Raw genomic sequence first — 22,653 nt, 5'->3', positions numbered from 1 at the left:
ATGAGTTTATTTGTTGAATGCAGGTGAGTTTAAGCAACTTTGCAGGACACACAGCAGACAAATTTTCTACTGTAAGGCTGACTGCTTTTAATGGCAGCTCAGGTCTACAAGTTGTGATCATCCTATTGGGAAAAAAAGCAATGTTTTGTCACCTACAAGTTAATTGAACTGGCCAATGAAGGCATCAATTTATAATAATGATTAATAACAAAGCACTGTGGGCAATGGAGCTACAGACCAAAACTAATTTGTGGAAATTACTCAGCAAGTGATTATGACTAATGTGATTTGCCTTTGGGCAATTCATGAACCAAAAGTTAAATGTGTGGAATGAAACATTCATTATCCATTATTCACTCAGTATAGACAATGGCATTTTTACTGTAGCAGAGCCTATACACTCCAGGCAAGTTTAAGGGATTTATTATAGTAAGCATTATATGGATTTATTTTTTTTTAAAGAGGCAAATATCTATACTAAGGAGCTCCAGATGCTAAGTTTAAAAAGTCTAAAGGGGCTACACCATCTGTAAATGTGTATGAGTTAGCCTTATAGTTCCAGTATTGGTGGCAGAGCAGTCCTGTTTGAGATCTGAAGGATTTCACGTGGACTGAAGTCCTTGAGTATTCTTCCAGCTTCTGTGAGTTTTGTTCACTGTCACCGTGGCCAGACTGTCACTGCTGCTCACATTAATTAGTAGGGGAATATTTTAAGATACTGTAAACACATTAAGACATACGGCCAATTCAAAGATCATCCTCCAAGGAAGTCTCAGTGCAGGTTTCTATGAATGCATATTGAAGAAAGTACTCCTTTTGTGCCTGATCCTCTTCCCAAAAGTGATGGACTTTGCAGCCTGCTGACTTTGACAGCACTGGATGCAGCATGGCAGAAGGCAAGGCTCTCCCCACTTCCTTCCTCACCTCCCTGACATTTCTTTTTTTTTCCCCAAACCAGGTGAGGCAAACAACAGATAGTTGTTGCTGGATAGATAAATCCTTCTAGAAGGCAGCAAATCAATACTTTTCCCATGCTTTCCTACATTTCTAAAATGTCATCTGGCATGGATTTTTCTTAAGCAAGTCTGTCAACAGCGGGACACTCTATATTATTATTAAGAAATACAGAACCCATAGAAGTGGAGGAGGTATTTGTACACAGAAAGAAAGAAGCTAGAGCAGACTTCATATGACAAAATTTTCTCCAAGAAATATCCATGGTAAGGACACTTATTAATAGGCAGATAAAGCAAAATGAGTGAAAAGATACATTAATCACTCTTGTAAATGCCTGTTTATTTTCTTCATGATTGTTTTCACTTTGTCCAAGTCAGCAGGCTATAAGGAGTACGTAGCTTTGCATTTGATTTATTGTCTGCCTGACACTGAAACACACTGCTTGTCATAGTACAATCAGAGTACTTTTCAGTGGCTTGATGATTAAGTCCTTCAGGAGGATATGCTTATGTGAGCTGGACAGAGATGAGTTTTTCTTTTAACTATTTAGGTTATGAAAGACATGCCAGAGACAAACGCTAAGTGACTCTGCCTTATAATGTAGATTTTAAAGGCAGTGGGAAACAGCTGAGTAAGCACAGAATACCACAAGTCTATAATCGAACTCCCCCCACAAAACACAGTGAGGAGGGAGCCTGAGGAAGGAGGGGTTGTCTCCTCTTTCCCTTACCAGACCAAAGAGCAATCCAACAGTAGCTGCAGCAGTGTGGTCATCACATTGCACTCAGGGCATGCTGCTTCTGCTTTTTCATGTGGGCAATAACACCCTTCTGTGAAGATCAGAAGTTAGGGATATATGACTCTGGGTAGTGTGGTCTTATGGTCAGTGTCATCCTAGGATTTTGGAGGAATGGAGGTCCAGGTCCCAGCTCTATCACTGATTAACACTATAGTCCTAAGTGATCTTCTGTATGTCATGACTCAGTGCTGATCAGGGGATAGATAATTGTATGCAAAGAAATCCTGGAACAAGAATGTGGAGACTAGCCTTGACATTAGTATAGAGTTTAACTTTTTTGGCACCTTTTAAAAATACCTTGCCTCTAATACACCAGCTTGCCAGGGTACAGAAATGTTCGTCTAAATTTAAACCAAGTGCAGGAATCCTTCTCAATGAGAGTAATGAAAGTGGTGTAACTTTCATTTTCACTGGCTTCTCTTTTCTTTTATTCCTGTCAGTGGAGGAGAATACTATCACTCCATATCATAATTCAGGTTCAGTTAAATTTTTAAATTGCTTTAAATAAAATATTAAGATTCTTCAATAAACCAAATACTTGCACTTATTCCACAAATACTTTCTCTTACAAAGAAAAAAGAGGAATTGTTGCTATTTGATCATTATTTAGGTACAAATCTGTTATGTCTTGAAAGGATTCACACAGAGCATGTCAGTAACATGATAGGTTGGTATTAATTTACTGAAGAAACCAAAATGCATTCAAAGGAGATGGGTTTTAAACTTGTTCTGGTTTCCAGACTCTAAAATATAAAAATCCAAGGCCCAGTACCCTGTAATTATAGCAATTCATATATCTGCCATGACTCCTCCTGTTCATCCCTCAGTTGTTAGTCAGGCAGACTGTGTTATGACTATGTCAGTGCTTTGTTTGCAACTTATTTTGCGCTATTGGTGATTTTTGTGTGCGTGTGTTTGTGTTTCACTGTCTTCTATTTTCTTCTGAGCACATTATCAGCATCGTGCTTCAAGGCTCATGTTTAAAACATGGAAGGTAAGCCCACTGTCAGTTCAATTTCCACCTCTGGAAATCTGGGAATTAGGAGAAGGATAGGGGAGAGTCCTATGGAGATATGAGACACTGCACAACTCCACATACATGATTCTTCAGAGGCACTGATGACTTGCAGTCACTACTAACTTCTGCTGGTATTGTGAATACTTGGCACTTCTAAGAAGTGCCATTTATCTATTACTTTATGAGGAGATAACTTCAGATTGTTTTTCTGGGGGCGAAAGGTAATAATAAGTTAATGTTAAACATATCCATTGCTTGTTAGCACCTCTGGTGTCTCTTTCTGACCCCCTGTAGATGAGAAGTGAAGCAGCTGCAGATGGGACAGCCCTAAGACTTGAAAAGCAGCCAAACCCAGCCTCTGTTCATGAGACTGGGTGTCAATACTCTCTTGTTTTGAATCTTCCCTTCAGCTCACTACCTCAATAAAATCAATCACTTTCTAATTAACCAGTCAGATTCCGATGCACTTTGCCAAAATGTTATTATCCTGTTCTCAGAGTTATAGCATGCAATTATTTATTCAAGTTTCTGCTGCTCCCACTTTGATGGAATTGGGTGAAGGAATCTCTTTCTGGGAGCCTAAGGGAGCTCTGTAATGAGAAACAGTTGCAGGAAGGTGAGCAACCCTTTTGCTTTGCAGGGTTTGCAATATGAGGAGAAAGGAAAAAACATATGTGATCTCTCTTTATGTTCCAGCATCCATGGGGAAGAAATTAATGAAAAAAACAGCTTCCACATGTATTTCTTGGGTTTATGGTTAGATTTTTTTTTCCTAATTGTGAGTGAAATGATTATCCTTTTTGGGGTATTACAGTAACATTTGCAGTTGAGGGTCAGGCCCAAAGTCTCCCTGAGACATTAAGAAGCACTGCAGAAATAAATGTAAGACAATATTCTTTAAGAAACTTGGTCATTACAGTGCAAAGCTCAAATAAGACATAGGATTGAAACATACCCTCTGCTGAAAATTGTGAGAAACAAGTTGTGTTTTTGCAGTAAAATGTGAGATTTATCTTGTAACATGTGAATGTCTTGAGAGTAGCATTCACAAAAGTTAGCATCCCGAGTGGGGAACTAAGTGAACACAGCACTAAGAAATGTAGAGGTGATGGAGAGCACTTCAACCTACCTGCTTAAAGCTGGTGAGGCATCACGCCATGCCTGCTGGAGCACTCTCAGCAGTGAGCCTTCTGCTGGGGTGGGTGACCTGAGGTAGTTCTGCTCACTTTCTTAAAGAACAGTAGCAAGAAAGCTTCATCATAACCAACAGATGGAATGCTTCTCAGCGAAGATGTAAAAGCTCTGCTATCTTCGTTTTGTTTGATTTGGTATGCAGACTGAGATTTGATTTGCTTGTATCCTAAATGTTAACTATTGGAGTATAAAATTACATGCACCTTCATTCTTTGCCTCAGTGAGAACACAATCATTTACACGAGGCTTCAGAAAGAGAGACTGAGAGATTCATTGCAGACTGCTGAATAGTTTGCTGGAAGTTGAAGACAGTGAGCAGCACAGAGGTTTGTACATGCTCCCAGCACTTTGGTACTGCTGGTGTGACACACAACTGTACATCCCAGGACTGCCAAACTTACCAAAGTATTCCATTGGTTGTGTACATGCAGCTCTTGTCAGCCAGACACAAACATAGGCTTGAGTTCACTGTGCCAAATTACTCATCTTGTTGCGTCTGTGCTGCCTGTGAAGCTGCACATCAAACTTCTTTACCTTCATAGGCACAGGAAAAAGTCAACCATTGCCCTTGAGGCAGAGCATGAGCCAACACAGGTGAATAGCAGAGCCTGGGACGCACATTCAGCACCTGGAACAAACTCAGCATAGTGATCAGATTGCTACTTCCCTGGCTCTGCTTTGATTAGTCTGCATTTTGAAGACCATTAACGAGGTTTGTGCCTCCCCTGGTGCCTAAGCTCAGTGCCTGTGCATGAAGCAATCCTTGCTGTGCTATTGCAGGGGTCTGGTGCTGTGCTTGTGGGTGGTCTCCTTTCTCCTCTGATAATGGGCCAGACTGTTGTGGAAAGAGTGCCTATGCCTCTGGTAGCTGTGTCAGCAAAGCAGAGCACTGCAGAGCACTCCTGTGCTGTGCTACTACCATGGCACCAGGTAGGATCTTGCTCCATTAAGTTTCATTTATATCTGCTGGAAAATGCTATGGAAAAAAGTGTTTGGCTTGCCAGTGAGTCTTATGGACACTCTCATTTGTCTCTTGAGATTCTCAGACTAAAGCCACCTACTTTTACCTTTTCCTGTGTGTGTTCATATCTTGAATTAACTCAGTGTTTTAAGTAAAATAATCAGCTGGATAATGAAGCATGCAATTGTGTATGCTGGCAAGAAGTGAGAGAGCAAAAGGAGCAAATTTGCAAGCGTGGCACCTTTATTATTTTAAGGCAGTAAATGTTTCCTGTTAAAATTGCCAGGCCTGATGAATCTAATTCCTATGCCATTTTATTGGGAAATTAGGAATTTAATGGGCAAAGGCTGTTTTCCAGAGTATTAAACAGCTTGGAGTAAAATGACAAATGAAAGACATTTAACTCACTTCAGTTTTCAACAAAGTTCAGAAAAAGAACAATGAAAATAATCAAACTCACCTTAAGCCTGTTAAATGCAGCCTTCAGGATCTGCGTTTCCCTCTCATTCTCAGGAACAACTCGTATGACTTTATCACTGCCAATAACAGAACATTGATTTGGCACTTTAAGGGTCCGCACAGCAGCACAATGTAGCAGTAAATAGGTTGAGATAGCTACCATGCTTGTGCTCTATCTCAGCAGCAGCAAAATGCCAGCTGAACTGGAGCTATGCTTCTAAACCTCCCTGGATTATGGACTTCCACAGAAGTGATTTGCCCTTTACAGAGAAAAGTGTTGGCTCTCCCCTCCATTTCTGTGTAATTACTTTTATTCATTGCTTCTAACAACCATTCAAGCAATCTTCAGTACAGAAAGTCTGCCTCAAATCAAAACAATATTCTTCTTTCAGAAACATAAAATATGTTTTTGAGGGCAAGATTGGCCCTCAAACCTACAAAACCTACTTTTGTAGGTTTGAAAGGCTCTGAAGGTGGTGGTGGTCTCATGCTTTAAAGAGAGAGGACTTGACTTTAGAAGACAGGAGGCATTCATATCAAGGACATACCCTTTGCTTTAACCATTAAAGCTTGCACAAATTTTTGTCATGTAAGTAGCTCCTCATACATGCTTAGAAAGTTCCAGATAATAGCAGCTCATTTTATGCACTTTCTTTAGTTAGTTTAGTTTCTTTAGTTTCTTTAGTTCTTTAGTTTCTTTTCTTAATGAACATAAATTTGCAAATAGGAAAAAAGGAAGTGAATAGCTCCATTCAATGACCACCATCCATCTCGTGGAGCTTGGGGAGGCTGGAGACTGCAGAAAATACAGGGTATGATCTTGTAACTAAAAGAGCCATACACAAAAGGTCTGAAATAAATTTTCATGGCCAATACTAATTCTCGCATTTTCCTACCTTCTCTTCCAAGAGCCAATGGAAGTCATGTGCATCTTTATTTATACAGTTCTGTACCCTAGCCAGAATTTCCTTAACTTTTTTTTTTTTTTTTTTTTTTTTTTTTAACTCCAATTTCCTCATTGTTTGGGATTTTTATGCTGTAGAATTTCCCTTGACATTGAGAAGAAGCTTGTCCCTAAAATATACTGTGAACTCTTACCTTCCTGATACTTCTGAGTCTGCTCAGAAGATACTTGCCTAACTAGAAGCAACACTGGTGAGTGTGCCTTCACCTGCCTCCCTGTCCTAGGAAGGCTCCCAGTCTGCTTCCATTTCTCAGGAAGCAGGCACCAGATCTCTCCTTTGGTGTACTGTGGCTGAAGACCTTGTAGGACCCCTCCTTGTTGCAAGAATTCTTAAGTCATTTACAGGTAAACATCAAATATTGTCAATAAGTGGTTCAGAAGAACGCACTGGTTCTTGGGTTCATTATTACTAAACACTGAATTCTGGAATGTCTTACTCTGGCCCTTTCTGGTAGTCCTTTTTCCAATCACCTTTATTTTTTTCTTTTCTTTCCAATAACCATTTGCTCCAATTGGTTAGATCCTTCTTTCTGTCTGAGCTCTTCAGTTTTGGTTCTCAACCCTGCTGAGTTTTCCGTGCTGATGAGTCTCAAGCCCTGAAACTCTTAAGTCTTGCAAAGACTTCATAGGCTTAAAAGTTTTTGTCTAGTTGGACTCTAAGATGTCTCTGCAATAATACCAATGTATCCAGAGAAGTGGACCTTGGTCCACACATCTTGGGTGCTGCTGACCTTACTTGGCAAATTCTACACCTAAAAAGGAAGATTTCTGGAAGGACCCTTGTTATAATTTGGCAGCTCGAACATTTTAGGGGAAATTACTATTTTTCTGAGACAAGTTGAACCTTCTTTACAGGAACTTAGAAAGTAGTAGGCCCCTTAGAGCAGACAACTACTGTATCTGTTCAAGAAAAGTAGATGCTCTTAATTTATAATGCATACAACAGTAATATTTTTCCCATTACTCATTTCTCTCTGGGTATTAAATTAGTGTTAAGAAGAAAACTAGTAAAAAGAAGCAATGATTGCCCAGGATATGTGAAGGTGAAGTAACTCATAAAGATTCATTGGAATTTTCTGGAAGGGTTGGGATAACCAACGTATACAGAACAGATTTTAATGAAATAAGTAACTAAGCATGTGTTACGTATTGGCAGTGGAATTTGGAAGAAACGGATATCACTTAGGTATGGTCCTGAATTAATACATGTCACTCTAAACTGTCTTGGATTAGCTCAGCAAATCTGTCATTTCTCATGTGATGAAAGACCTGGCCTAAAGGGGAAAATATTGGTGCTATGACAGATTGATCACTTGACACATCATTGGGAAGTGCCTCAGGCTCTGGCTGGGCCTGATCCTAAAGAACACAAAGAAAACAGTTTATCATACCTGATACTGTTAGTATTTTATGAAAGGATGGTTAAGCCACTGTGATGAGGCAGTTTCATTGTTTATTTATGTAAGCTACAGGAAGACACTGGACTCGAAGGCTATCTGCTAATAAATACTAAATAAATAATAATAAAAAATAAATAAACTCTGTAGGTTAGACAGCTGGTGGGTAATCATTCAAGGTTCAAAAAAGCACAAATATCAGATCCTGCTTTACTCCTGACATCCACCAATCAAAGGGCATGTTCTTAAAGTTATTTTTTTATAGCTTTACCGCTTTTCTAGCTACATTTCAAGATAAAAAGTAATCAAATGATTACCTTAAGCTCTATGTTATACCCAGTGAATTTAAGGTAGAGATCTAACAGCCTACTCAGTTTTTAACTCAGCAACAAAATCTACCAGGTCAGTCCCAGTATCTGGACTAATGTGACCAACAAACGGCAACTGCACCACAAACATTCAGAACCATCCCTGGTGAGGTCTCCTACCTTCACTCATGTCTAGTGGTTGAGGAGAAAGCAGCAAGTGATCATGTACACATTTAGGAAAGGTTGTCTCATATCTTCCAGCCTGCAGACCCATGTCAACACTCTGCTGTTTCATGCAGGAAAAGTAATTTTTTTAATCATGCTGTCTCTAAACTTTTTTTTTTTATTTTTTTTAAGTCTGTTTTTAAAATTTCTAAACAAATAGCAAGATGGGATATATTTAGCAGAAATTAATATAGAACTTTACATCATCCAGGACAAACTTTTACTTCATCACTAGCAACTAGACTAACGGCATTTAAAGCGAGGATTTAGTGAGATGGTTTGAATTTTCTATAAACACAATTGAAAGCATTCACAAACAGCAATATGTAAGCTTTATAAATCAATCTGACCAGATGAAACTGGTAAGCAAAGACTAGAAGCCAGATAGCTGGTGTACCCAGGGACAGACCTGTGTCTGAGCAAAATAGGTGGCCAGCTGTTGGCTACCAATGACATGCAATAGCTTTTTTTTCTTTTTTTTTTTCTTTTTTTTTTTTTTTTTCTTTTTCCCCTTTATTATCCTACTTATATTTTTAAGAACAGCATGAAAAATGACGCATCTCTTTTTGAACCACAGAATATGCTACATGAGTCTGGGGCAAGTGATATTTTCTACCACTGCTGGGGACTAAGCATTATTGGTTTATTTCTTTGGCTGTTTTCATTTACTTCATAGTTTTGCTTATCTATGAACAGAGCAGATGGATTCAATGAAACCATTTCAGAACACATACACAACTATACTGATGGAATTAGTTGTTCTCTCACATGAAGCTTTCCTGATAAAGTCACATGACATAAATTGTGTTTATGTAAATTCTTCATTTCCATCACGAAAATCCTTCTTATTGTTTTATTTTCCTGACTAATGTGAACCTTAATGAGCTCTCTCATTTCCCATGGAATTCAATAAAAGTATGTTTACAAAGGCTTTACAAATATTTTAAACACAGTTTGAGGAATGACATGTTATAAATCAAATACCTATAGAAAAAAAAAGAAAAAGAAAATAAATCCCTACTTACAAGCATCTCTTTCCTCTACTGCTAGTGGTAGAAAAAAGATTATAGTTCTTGAGAACATATTGCTGTAACTGCTGCACTTAATTGATTCATTGGGTCTTGGGAGTAGAAACAGACAGAAAAGTGTATGTGAGAAGCTACACAATGAAAGCCTCTAGTCAACTCCCAATATGCAATCAACTATCATGTGTGATCGATGATAACTGCATCATCTCTTTTTTTCTGCTAAATTCTTCTGCTAGTCAAAATTTTACAAAATATTCAAACTTTTATTTTAGTTAATGGGATAGAGACTTTCAACCATGGATTCAGTACTGTTACAAAACCCACTTTAATAAGGTTGGGGTCCTTCCTGGGACCTGATAGTAATATCTGGAAAGAGAACTTAATGAATCTTCCCAAACCCTCCTGGATAGTTTTCTTTATTGGCACAGATGCTGATCCAAACAGAAGAGAGCACCATTTATATTTTCTATATAGCATTATGTTTAGTTTCTGCCTTTTAGATATTAAGGTAGGAAAACTGACGTTTTTCCTGGTCTAAAGAAGAGCTAGCTTATCTATAATTTTGAATGAAAATGATTTTGCTTGGGTAATGTAGGTAGAAATGCCAAGGAGGCAAAATATTGTATTGCATGATATTTATCAGTATAGAACAGATGATTTCTCTGAAAATTGAATTTGTATGCAGGTTTCCTGCTTACTCTCAGGCATGTCCATTTGAGTTTGATAGATCTATTTATTTATTTATTTATGGGGGAGGGGTACAAAGAGGGTTTCTTACTTTACCCAAGTAAGTAACCCAACTTTGCAACTCCAGAGGTGGCCTCAGAAGAGCCAAGAGCCACTCCCTTTAACCTGAGCAATGCTCTTGCTAACGAGCCCAGGCCATCATAAGCCTTGATCACTGCACAGGTGTACTGCTGATTTGTCCACCAGCACCCCCAAATTAGTCCCTACAAACCTGCTTTCTAATCAGCCCCCAACCTGCACTGTTGTGTGGAGTTATTACTCCCAGAAGTTAGACTTTGTAGAACTTCAAGAGATTTGGTGCTATCTGACGTGGTTTGATGTAATTTCCTGCACAGCTTTGTCCACTGTTACCTGGGGAAGGTGTTCACAACACAGTGCAGGATACAGTGATGGCCTGGGAAAAAAATAGTTTTTTGACTGTCTTTGTGTGTTTGGGTTAAACACAACTGTACCACATTTTTAATATGGCACCATGTTTGTCACGATCTCTTTGGGTGACAGGCTGGCAGACATTGCAAATTTCCAAAGGCCTCTGTGATGTGTCAATCTGCAACTTTCCCACTGCAATAGCAAGCTATTATGGCAACATTTTATCATAACCAAGTTCAAATGCACAAAAACACACACACACAAAATAAAAAGCAGAGCTTGATTCAAATGTTTCACCTCTTAATGTAAATTATGCTGATATGCATTCCCAATGAAATATCTGCTCAAATAATAAATACTACTGAGATTACCTAAGTGCCTGTAAGTACCTTTCAGATAACGTTTCCCTCAGCAGGCAGAAAAATGGCATGAGGGAACAGATTCTCAAACTTCTGAAATTCTCACTCTTGACTACTGAGGAGGGATCTCTGCATAGCAAAACGGGAGACCTAAATCGTATGAAATCCATGCAGATTGGATTTTCTAATCACTGTTGATTCTGTTAACTATTTTAAGAACAAATGATGCATTTGGAGTTTGCAAAACTATTCTGTAGCATTATGGTTATGAATAAAAAAGCTACCTAAGATTTAGACTGGTAATTATTACCGAAATGAATGAGACTGCAGTGTGTGAACTGTTCAGATGGATTCACTGAGGAGGATAACACCAAGCTCAGAACCCAACCACATGGACAAAATAACTGCACAGTTCTGCCAGCTGCAGCCAGGACTTTTATGTTTTTAATTCCACTCCAAACAATTCTAATGTGTATATTCCCTGATGGGCTTGCAACAAAAAATGGACAACTACAAAGCTCAGTAAAGGCAACAGTAGGGAAAAAATGCCAAGGACTCAAACTACAGAGACAGTAAGGCTTGTCACAAAAATTACCAACACAGTTTTCTTCATTTGAATGTGCAGATTCATAAAAATCTAAACCTTATATTTTGAGAGAGATGGAAAAAAAGTGTGATGCTATACAGGGCTCCTATTGAAATAGTTAACTCTTCCACAGAAAGGTTTTTCTTTCTATATGGCTTTCAGCAGTTTTAGAAACCTGAGAAATAGGTCAGCCTTCCTTGGTCCTAGATCTGTAACAAACAATGCATATATTTGCTTCCTACCTTGAAAAACAATTTAATTACTTTATTAACAAAGTTAAAATTAAGTCTTAGGTGTAAGACTTAAATGTAAGAATTAAAATGAGAATACAGTCTATTCTTGAGACAAATTTGCAGTGTTGTGATATTCAAAATTCCACCCTGCCAAAATCCAACTCTTTCCTGGGCACAAATTACTTGATTTTTCAACTTTTCCAGATACACAGTCCTTCAGATGGACTGCGTGAATGATAACAGTGTCTCTTTGTACCAACACACAAAAGCTAGAAAGATCCATAGCATAAAAAAAGGGGAGTTTGAACCAGGGGAGTTTGAACTCTGAAAACGACTCTCACTTCTAATCAGCTCTATTAAGAGAATGTGTTAAGCAGTCCCAACAATTTTTTTCCTAGTCTTTGCATTAAACACATCACTCTCTCCCCTCAGCTGACAGCACGCTGCCCTGTGGAGCTGTCAGGGAAGGTTTCCCGCAGCTCTTCCTGGAGCCTTCTGGTCTCCTCTCAGACTGTGCATTTCCAGGCAGAGTGGCATCTGGAGAGCAACATGACATTTTGCCCTCCTGTCATCTTATTAATAGATGCTACAGTTGACAGATTCTTATTCTAGTTTAAATACCAGTGTAAGACTAAGCTCCTGGGCCAATGCAGCCAGCCCTTGGCTATTGCAGACATCCAGGTTGGTTTGACCAAGTGCTGCTGTAGAAGCACAGCGCTCTTCTGCTTCTCCTACAGGGAACACGTTGGACAACCTCTCTTTGATGGTTAGAAACCCACTAATTTCCATCCAGTTAAACTGGCCAGTTTATACTATTTAATTCCAGTACTAAAGTTTTATTCAGATTAATTTTTTTTTTCCTCCTGCTATTTGTTTCTCATGCATTTGAAGACAGCAAACATTTTTCTTTTCAGATTTTGTTTTGCTGGACTAGCTAGAATGGTGTCTTCCAGGCAAAGGCCCCACATGTCTTTAAATACCCTAGTAGCTCTGTATTGGTTTTACGTAGCAACGTTTTGGTAGCTGAGGGCTACAGGGGTGGCTGCCCCATGTTAGATAAGGGCCAGGTTCAGCTGACTCCAGGTTCAGCTGGATCCACCGCTGGCCAGAGCTCAGCCAATGAGTGATGTTGTTTGTGTCTCTGTGAGAGCAGATTTAAGAAAATAAATGAAAAAATAATCTGTTGTGCAACAGCAGCTGGGAGAAAGGAGTGAGAAGCAGCCCTGCAGACCCCCAGGTGAGTGCAGCAGGAGGGCAGGAGGTGCTCCAGGCACACAGCAGCAGTTCCCCTGCGGCCTGTGGAGAGGCCCCTGGTGGAGCAGGCTGTCCCCCTGCAGCCCATGGGTCCCACATGGAGCAGATCTCCACGCTGCAGCCCGTGGAGGAGCCTGCGGGGGAGCAGGCCCCAGGCTGGAGCTGCAGCCCATGCACGGGAGTCCACGCAGGAGCAGGGGGTCTGGGGGGAGCTGCCGCCCACCCGTGGGGGACCTGTGCTGGAGCAGTTTGCTCCTGGGGGGATGGACCCCGTGGTACAGAGCCGTGTGGGAGCAGTTCTGGAAGAGCTGCTGCCTGTGGGCAGCCCCCACAGGATCAGTTGGGGAAGGACGCTATCCTGTGGGAGGGACCCCACGTGGAGCAGGGGCAGAGAGTAACTGTGAGGGAGCAGCAGAGACCAAGCATCAGGGACTGACCGCAGCCACCATTCCCAGTTCCCCTGTGCCGCTTGAAGGGGAGGAGGTGAAATAGGAATAAATAACTTGAGAAGATAATTTGGGTGTAAAAAAAACACCTCTTTCTGTATTTATGTGGATAGTGATAAGTCAAGGCACAGAGAATGAAGAATAAAAGCATTATGAAATTCCTGTTGGTGAATGGGACAAAACCTGGAAGCGTTTGCTTATTTCTGATTGACAATCTTTTGAGTTCAATTTCAGACCTTGATCCTGCAAGCTCCCATAAGTGTAAAGGCTTTCAGAGTTAGGAGGAGGAGGTCTGTATGTACTCATCACAGTACTTGGCACAGAAACACAAGTAGCTGATAAGAGTGTGAGTTTGTAAGTGTATAAAAAAGAGATCAGAGGAATTGTCTCATACATATTTTAAAGAGTAAATGTCAAGATGGTGAGCTTAGTTTAAATTTAAGACTTATCATTAGTGTTTTCTATGTATTTATTCATTTATGCAAGTTGCAGCAAGATGGATGAAAATATTTATGGAGTGAAAAAAATGTTATGGAGTGAAATATTGTTGCATCGAGATGTCTGCAGCATATTAAGTTTTCCCAAACTACTCTATTATGCTTCACTGCCTAATTTTCTTCCATAGAGTGACTTCGTTTTTTAATTCATGCAAAGCACACATTTAATGTCACTGTACAGATAAAGTGCAAACAGGACATGCATCTCCACAAATTTTCAGGAAGACAAGATCCATAAATTTCAAAGCTGGGGAATATAGCAAATTTACAGATGAAAAGCCTGGGTTTACTTCTCTTTTTGCTTCTGTTACTGCAGTAGGCTGGTGTAATTCTTTTGATTTCAAGGCAGTTACCTCTTCATTCATGCTGGGCTAAACAAAATAAAGGAGCAAACCTTTTTTTCCAGGACAGGACAATCAGTTATTCCTCTGTTTCAGAAAAGGGTAATAGAGACTTGGATGCTGAATTGTTCATTAACTCAGTACGCTATTTTGAATAAGAAATTATAAATCTTTGAGAACTATGCCCAAGAGCAATTACATATGATGTTAACCACTAAATCCTAAAACAGCAGATGACTGAGAGTCTCACAGGGAGCCCTGTTACCATCCCCACAGGGACATGAGTCCTGTTGTTGGAGTGAGGTGATGAGGCTGAGCTGAGATGGCAAAACTCTGTGCCCAAGTGGAACATCTATGTCAAAGGGGAAGGGGAGAGCCCCTCAGAATGGGCACTTTGCACACCCAAATTGGGATGAATCAGTGAAGGGGTTCAAAGCATGCATTACCAATGGGAGCCTGTATATGCACCAAAATGATCTAGATTGTTGGGCAACACAAATCTCACCAAATTCGCTTTTCTTTTAGTGTCATCAGTAGTATAAAATATTTTGGAAATACTTGGAAACTTGTTTTGATGTTTAATTATGTAATGGGATTCCTTTAAATAAAATTCAAAAAATATATTTTAAAAGTAAATATGAAAATAAAAATGTTCAATTACATGTTCAATGAACATGAAAACCAAATGTGTGAGGTGGGAGGTGAAAGAAGTAATTATGAAAAATTTTGGTTCTACTCAACCATGTCACAAAAATTTAGAGCTTTAAAGAATTATGCACTGAAAAGTGTGGCTCCAATTCTGCAACTATGTGTACTTCAGTGTATTTACTGAACCATCTTTCCGTTGACTGAATTCATTCCAATTACCATTTGTGGTAGCAAATGTAGTATGCCTGTGTCTGCAGTAGAAAGTTATTTTACTAGTTATAACAGATTTTTAACGTTCTGATTTTCATAATTTTCAGATAAAGCTCAGATATTATTATTATTATTATTATTATTATTATTATTATTTTTGTTACTGGTGGAGTACAAAACCACATTTTTGAGTTAGATGTAGCACTCCAAAGAGAAACCTCCTGACTCATGGCATTTCCTTTCTTTTGGATGGACCACTTTTGTATGGTGATGTATTTACAGGTAATGTTCAGAAACCCTCCATGGTGGGACATTCTTAGCAAACAAACCAGAAAACATGTATCCAGCTGCTGCACACAGATTTATGGATGCATATAGTGTTTTTCATAACAGATATATTTAAGCTAGTTTCAGGCCCTGTAACTTACTGACTAAGCTTTTTTATTTGTTTGGAAACACAGTTTTTAAACTCTTCTATACTTTATCCCATTTGTTGCTCATACCATAGGAGTTAGATGAAAAGCTGCACAAAGGGAGACACTGGCCCCTTTGCAGAGATGATGCTGCCATCCCAGCAGGAAGCTGCCCTCCTCACCCACTGCTCACGTGCCTGCAGGTGGTCAGATGGCTGCTTACAGCACTTGTATTGATATTTTGTAAAAGACACCAATAAGGTAGATAACAATAAAGATCAAAAATATATGTTATTTCAGTGGGACCAGGATCCCTAGAAAATGAAAGGAGAACCCAGAGAGTTCTGCTCACGATGTGACTGCAGCTTCTTCTTTAAGAAACATTTCTTTAAGAAGTATTTAGTATTTTCTTATTAAAGGCCTTGTGTAGGCATACAAGACAGTCTTAAGTCCTAACGGCTTTGTAATACATACATCACAGATCTTGCACATGCTTAATTATGTGCCTTGATAAAGATTTCAGGATGCTAAATTTAAATGTGTTTATAGTGGTTTGCAAGTTTGCAGTCTCACTTAACAGCAGGGAACGAATGGGAAGGAAGTGTATAACACAGCCACACATACAAACAAGATAGCTATGAATAATTTGATGGGTCCAAATCTTTGAACTTAGTCTTGATACGCGTATATGCAATATGGCTCTCCTTTGATCTAGATTTTCCAAAACTATTTTTTTTTTCATATAGCACAACCAGTCCTGACTATCTTACACAAAACTGACCTTCTGCTCTATCACTGAAAAATGTAAATGATAGCACTGAACTACAATAACATAAAATCACACCATATGCACAAGACTATTCAAAAAGCAGTCAAATTGAAGGCTTAGGGAGGGAAATAAATATTTTAGTGGAAATGCAATTATTTATTCTCTGAAGACAGTTTCTGTTAGGCAGCTGCACAAGCCATTAGAGCAATTATATTTTGCCATCTTTGTAAGCTGCTTGAAAAATCATTTTTCTCCACTAGATTAATGCTGTGTCAGTTCTCTACAAAATCACTTCTGACTTAAGGAACTGCTGTAGATATATGGTGCATAATTATGGAGGTAAACCTTGGAATTTACTTCTTTATTGTATCAATAGTTGCTTGGGTTGGATAATTTGGAATCCTGCAGAAATCTCTGTGCCTCTTAGTTTGCTGATATTCTGATCTTAAACGATGCCACGATAAGATTTCCCTAAGCAAAAAAGTGATAAGACTGGTTGTGGTTAAGATAATAATGCTTAGCTTAACTGTACCTATGTAGCCTTTTGTAATTTCAGTCCAACTGAAAACGAGGTCAACTCTGCAGGGCTTCCCTCAGTGGTATTTTAAAACTCCCATATATTTTAGCAGTGCTGTGAATAGACAGAATAATTGTATTATATTGTGATAACCTGAAGATATATGGAGATGGTGTTTGCATGTATCTAACAAAATGTTGCCCCTTTCTATCAGCATGACTTCGTGAATAGACCAGCCACAAAAATGAGTTCTCAGTTGCTGAGTATTTTGTAAAAGATTAATATTAGGAAGATCTCTGCATAGCACCTTCTGAATACCTGTCCTTGCAACAGGCCCAGGTCCACACCATACCACGCTATACCCTACACTATATAGTCCATAATGAGAAATGGTCATCTCAAGACCATTTGAGTCTAAAGATATGAATAATGCTCTGGAAGTCCCATTTCCATTACCTACAAAATGAAAGAAATTTTTGCAGAACTGATACCGTATAGAGCACAACCTAGCTAAGCTATTCTCTTCCTCTCGCAGCTTTGCCTTGGGGCTATATGCTTTATTGCCTTTTTTTGTCTCTTTAAGGAAACCAAACACCCTGTTTTTTATGACTCCAGGGATGTGATTGCTCTGGGTATTTTATTTTGAGTTCTACACGCTAACCTAACTAATCTGCACATTCTAATACATTTCCTTGATTCAGTTGACAATGGTTTTTATTCCTATTCCTCATTAGCACAAGAAAAGTGTACATTTTAAAAATATGGATTAATAAATAAGGATTAATGGGCAATTGACAGGTCTTAGTGAGGTTATTCACCAAACCAAGGTGAGGTTAAATAGCAATAAATGCAAAGAATAAGTGCAGCACAGAATAAATGTAATCCATATATTATAGCTGTGTTGTAATGCTGATATTTAACTTGGCAATCTGTATTTGTGACTGTAAGTAGAAAGATTTATATTGCATATTCAAAAAATAAATTGTTTTGGGATATATCTTTAAAAATTGGGACTGGCTTTTTTGTTGGTGCCAGTGTACATTGTTGCATTTAAGTCACTGGAGTTACAGTCTTGCATAAACTGAGAATCTGGTCTTCAGTTTTCATGTCTGCTGACATCTGTGATGTGCAGATGTTAGTGCAGAATGTTCACTGCAGGATGTTTATATGTTTATTGCCTTGCAATTCGTAAGTCCATTATTGGTACTCATTTAAAATATATATACCTTGCATGGGCAAATAAATCTTTCTGCACTATAGCCCTCACAGCAACATTTTCAGTTCTGATAGCTTTTTTTTTTTCTTTTTTCTTTTTTTTTTTTCTTTTTTTTTTCCCTGTTAAATAAGACTTGATTGTAGGGTGTGTTAAATGTAATACACGATTACACGATGAAACTGTAACACAGAGGTTGTCCCCGTGATAGCAGAAGGATCACTGAGCACACTGGTTCCAGAAACTTTCCCATCCTGCATGAAGTGAAAATGAAAACCTGTCTTTTTAAAATCCAATAGAAAGACCCAGTAGGCCAGAATAGCAGAGACAAATCAGGTGGCATTCAGGTGCCTGGTCTTATCATAGGGAAGGGATTCAAACCTGAGTTTACCACATCATGGGAGTGTCCTTAGTGTGTTTTAAGTATGCTTTTTGTTTGAATTTTAGCTTGAAAATTCTCTTTCTCTGTAGCAGAAAGGGACTGTGGGACTGGGACCCATCACTACTCACGCAGTCTGCAAGAAATAAGGAATAACATTCTCCTGACTTCTCATAAAAGAAGCTGTGGCAAAATTAGGGAACAATGGCAGGGTATACTATGAATGTTGGGCTAATGCAAACCACTTTGTACCCTGTTCTTAACAGATCCACTTAGTTGTGCTTAACATGGCAATTACGTCTTTTATAGGGTCTGTTAATACAAGCATAAACTGCTTGTAGTGAATGCAGCAATAAAGCTGTTCAGATCTGCCAGAGTAAAAATAAAAAAGTCTGCTTTTAGACCTCATCATTGCTCACATTTACTTCACCTAGCACACTTACATTTTGATTTTGTGAAAATAGTGAAAAGTTCACATAGTGTTTTCTAAATCCTTTCCTGGTAAGCTCAAAGCTTTATAAGCTGTACAGGAAAATACATGCATATTACAGAAGGGTGTTAGATCATCTGCTTTTTATTATCTTTTTACAGAAACAGCAAAGATAATGTTATTAAATCTTACTGATATTGTAAATAGCACCAATATTAGTATTGATATTAAAATTATTAAATATTATTTTTTAAAAATAATGTTATAGCAGATTTCTAAGTTTTTTTAACACCATTCAGCTGGGTGACAGTGCACAGTGAAAGTAAATAATGCAAGGAGGCAGCAAATTAAACATTCACAGCAGTGTGATATCAAGTAGAGGCTGAGGCATCTTCAGAATAACAATAAGGAACTGCTGAAAAATGTGAAAGGAAAAAGACAAAAGTGAAAAATGTTTTTGTTTTAGCAAGTAGAAAGCTCTGAGCTAGCATTTTAGCTTGAAGAGTACAGACTTGAACATTAAGAAATACATAGTGAATTACTGAATGTACAAATAAGTATTAAGTGAATGACTGCCATGCTATGGATCTAGTGAAATGTTACAGCTTTGCTCTGTGATGGGCAGCCTTAGGTATTTGCTGCAGCCCCAGAAATCCGCATTACTCCCACTTACCCTGACCAGTTCATACCACCAGCAGCTGTTTCAGTTATGGTGCCTAGAGCAGGGCACTTCCGGAAAATCCTGAGCACTTTAATTTCCTCAAATACGTCTTTATGTGCTTCAGTAAGGCATATTCAATATAAAATACACAGAACCCCAGAATGGTGGAGGATGGCAGGGACTTTGGAGGTCCAACACCCTGCCCAAGCAGGGGCACTCAGAGGAGGTTGCCCAGGACCATGTCCAGGCTTTGAGGTTCTCTGAATCTTACTCTGGGTCAAAAGGTGTTTATTTTTATCAAAACATTTCAGAGCTCTATATTTGGGACCATTCTTTTGCCCAGACCTAGCAGGACGTATCTGCAGTACCAGCAGCCAGCCAGCCACTCTGTCCTGCAGCTTCAGCTGCACCAGGAACGGTGCTGAGATGCTGAAGCACTTTGGATTGCCACCACAGAATCTGTTTGCTTGCTTTCTTTCTCAGTAAACCATATAACTGAAGTAATGTGGAAAATAATGTGTGTTGTGTAATGGGAGGTTTTTCCCCCTCTGCCCTCAAGCAAGAAGCTGTGAACAGTTGTGCTCGGTTTACTACATGGGAGGCTGCCAGCCTCAGACAAATTTGTATCTTCTCTTAATTCTTCAGCCCAGCTTCAGTCACTCTCTGGGGCTGCTGGAACATGCCTGATATTTCTTAAGCCTGCTCATGGTAATTTGACTCAATTTTTTGTAACTTCAGAAGCAAAAGCTAGAGGTTAATCACTTTTATTATAGGAGAATTTGCATTTCTTGTTACCAATTCTTCAGTTTCCATAAAGGAAGGATACAAACACACCTTTTGTAAATGAATTTAAGGAAAAAAGTAATACTGGAAGTTCATGTTTTGATATTTTTGTGTTGGGTGTGGTGTATATATAGCTGCCATACATCGGGCTGATTCTTCCCTTGTGCGCTTATCTGTGGTGACACCTCACTGCTCCACCAGCAGGATCCAGTGAGGATCGCCAGGTGAACACCACGGTGTGGTTACAGCCCTGGAGCTGAAGGGACAGCTTGGATCTCCCCAGCAATCATTCTCCCTGCCACCATGGGCCATAGCCAGTGGGGTGTTTCTTCAAAGCCCCCTGGGAAGGGTCGCTCAGGTACATGCAGGTAAATATCTTGCTTCCTCAATGTCTTCTTTTTAACTGAAGGACAAACACTGTTCACTTCATAGTATTCAGCTTGGTCCTCAGCTAACAAAATACATTGTATGAATGATCCCAAACTACTTTATTATTTAGTAAGCCAGTTCATTTCAAATCTCCGAGGACAGTGATTTGAGGTGATCTGGCTAATTCCCAACACCACATCCTTCTGCACACAGGTCCCAACAGAGATGGTCAAGAGCGGTGTTTTTGGTTAACTGAGTTTGCTTCTACAGTTGTCGTGTCTGGGCCACAAAGCAAAGAAGAGGAAAAATTTTGCTAGTTTAAATGCATTGCTGATACATAGCAGGCACTTTGGTTGTGTTCCTTTAAGGCAGTGACTTCACTTTTAGGCAATAAAATCTGATTACAATGGGAAAGTATTCTTCTGAAACAGGAGAGCCAGCGGCTGAGTAAGGCTTTTAGAAAATGTACAAAGAAAGAAATCATGGATCACTCTGGACAGAAGCTATTACCCATTATACCCGCAAATTACCAAAAAAAAAACAATAACCAAAACCAAAAACTAATCACAAATACAGCAATTTCGTATATTCCTCCAGGACGTTTCAGAGGTTTCAATCTCTCTATCAATGATAAACAATGGAGATTAGGAAGAAATCTTCACCCTAGGCACACAATTTAGCAGCCACCGTGCTTCAGATGCCTTATTCTTTAGTCATTTGCTCTGGGAGAGGGACAGAAGCTATATAAAGCTTTTAATTCAGATGAGAACTGCACTTCTGAAGTGACTCTGAGTGTCCCTGCTTACTGAGATGTGGGTCCCACTGCGAAGCAGCCTCAGGGTGCAGGTCACGCTGTGGACCAATCTCAGGGGTGCACGAATTGGACTGAACATGAACTGAGAGACACGCTTGGAGTGCATGCAGTGTGCCCCAACCACACGGGGTTAGGTCAGCCAGTCCAAAGCAAAACCCTGCCAAATTCATACCGTGTGTGTCTGGTCCTCAGCACCAGCCAATCCACTCCCATCACATGTCTACAGAGCACTGCTTTCTAATATAGACATAACCTAAAAGGGTGGTTATTTTGACCCAATGTGCCAAAATTTATTACAGGTTGGTTGCTCAGGCTTAAACTTAATCGTAAGACATATTTGAACTTTACCAAATGGCCCCCCTCACACTTACTGGGGAACGTTTTTTTCCTACAGAAGACCACTGCATTTGAGGGTGTGGGAATATATCCTATACCATTGCTTACTGAAATCTTTCTTTCCCTCAAACCCATGTCAATGGCACGTTAGCTACAGGTCATCCTGGTTTCTGGTGAGTGAAGTTTCCTCTTCCGATTGTTGTCATAACTGAGGTAAGTCCTGATTTGCCAACAACTACTCATCTAATTAATTTATTTCCATATATAATAAGAAGGAAGTAAATTTATTTAACTTCCAGAAGAAGCATATGCTTCCAATACATATGCTGCTGCTTTTTTTTTTTTTTTATTTTTTTTTTTATTTTTTTTTTAGGGTCAGTGAAAACGTGAAAAAACTCTTACAGAAATTTCTATTCCATTGAAGGCCAATCAAATCAAAAAAGCCAGAGCAACTTTTGTTTTTACCAGCTCTACTTGACAGATGTTTTCTGCCTACAGGGGCACTGTGTCAGACAAGTGTTGGGATCTGAATGCTATCAGAGTCAGTACGTACTTAAATGTGTAAAAATAAGCTTTGTCAGTTCTACATTAGAATCTTATGTGAAATATTACAGTTTTAAGCAAGTGCCAATGAATCTGAAGCACTTTTCTTCAAAACTTCTCCATAAAATATTTTAATGATCTAGCTATGTGTGAACATAGCTTTCTAAAGGTCTTTTGCAAAAACATAAATTCTCTGTTCTTACAGATTTTAGAATCTCTTGCCATTAGCCTCGATTTTAAAATTAAGTGCTGTAAAAGTTTTAACTACTGGTTCTGATGCTTCTATCTTCTTTCCTCTATTCAGTATTCATGTTTAGCTATTTTTGTGTAATGCATAAATGTCAGCCTTAAATTAGAAAGTGCTTTGGCTGAGCCCAAAGTGATGGATTTTACGAACAGATTTGATAGATTTTAGAGGCTCTTTAT

At 39.1% G+C, this 22,653-nt stretch overlaps 1 protein-coding gene across 2 annotated transcripts in view; it reads right to left on the bottom strand.

Moving 5' to 3' along the window:
• Window positions 1-22,653, bottom strand: part of CPA6 (carboxypeptidase A6) — an 82,489-nt gene that overhangs the window by 40,851 nt on the left and 18,985 nt on the right. The window contains exon 2 of one of the 2 annotated variants that reach the window (XM_005019354.6): window positions 5,390-5,465. The exons of the other annotated variant lie outside the window; for it this stretch is intronic. Coding sequence (XP_005019411.4) covers window positions 5,390-5,465 — 76 coding nt within the window. The remainder of the gene's footprint in view (window positions 1-5,389; window positions 5,466-22,653) is intronic. 2 annotated transcript variants of the gene reach the window in all.

Source organism: Anas platyrhynchos, chromosome 2 (assembly GCF_047663525.1).
Source record: "Anas platyrhynchos isolate ZD024472 breed Pekin duck chromosome 2, IASCAAS_PekinDuck_T2T, whole genome shotgun sequence".
Lineage (NCBI taxonomy): Eukaryota > Metazoa > Chordata > Aves > Anseriformes > Anatidae > Anas > Anas platyrhynchos.
This window is presented reverse-complemented; position numbering and strand designations above follow the sequence as displayed.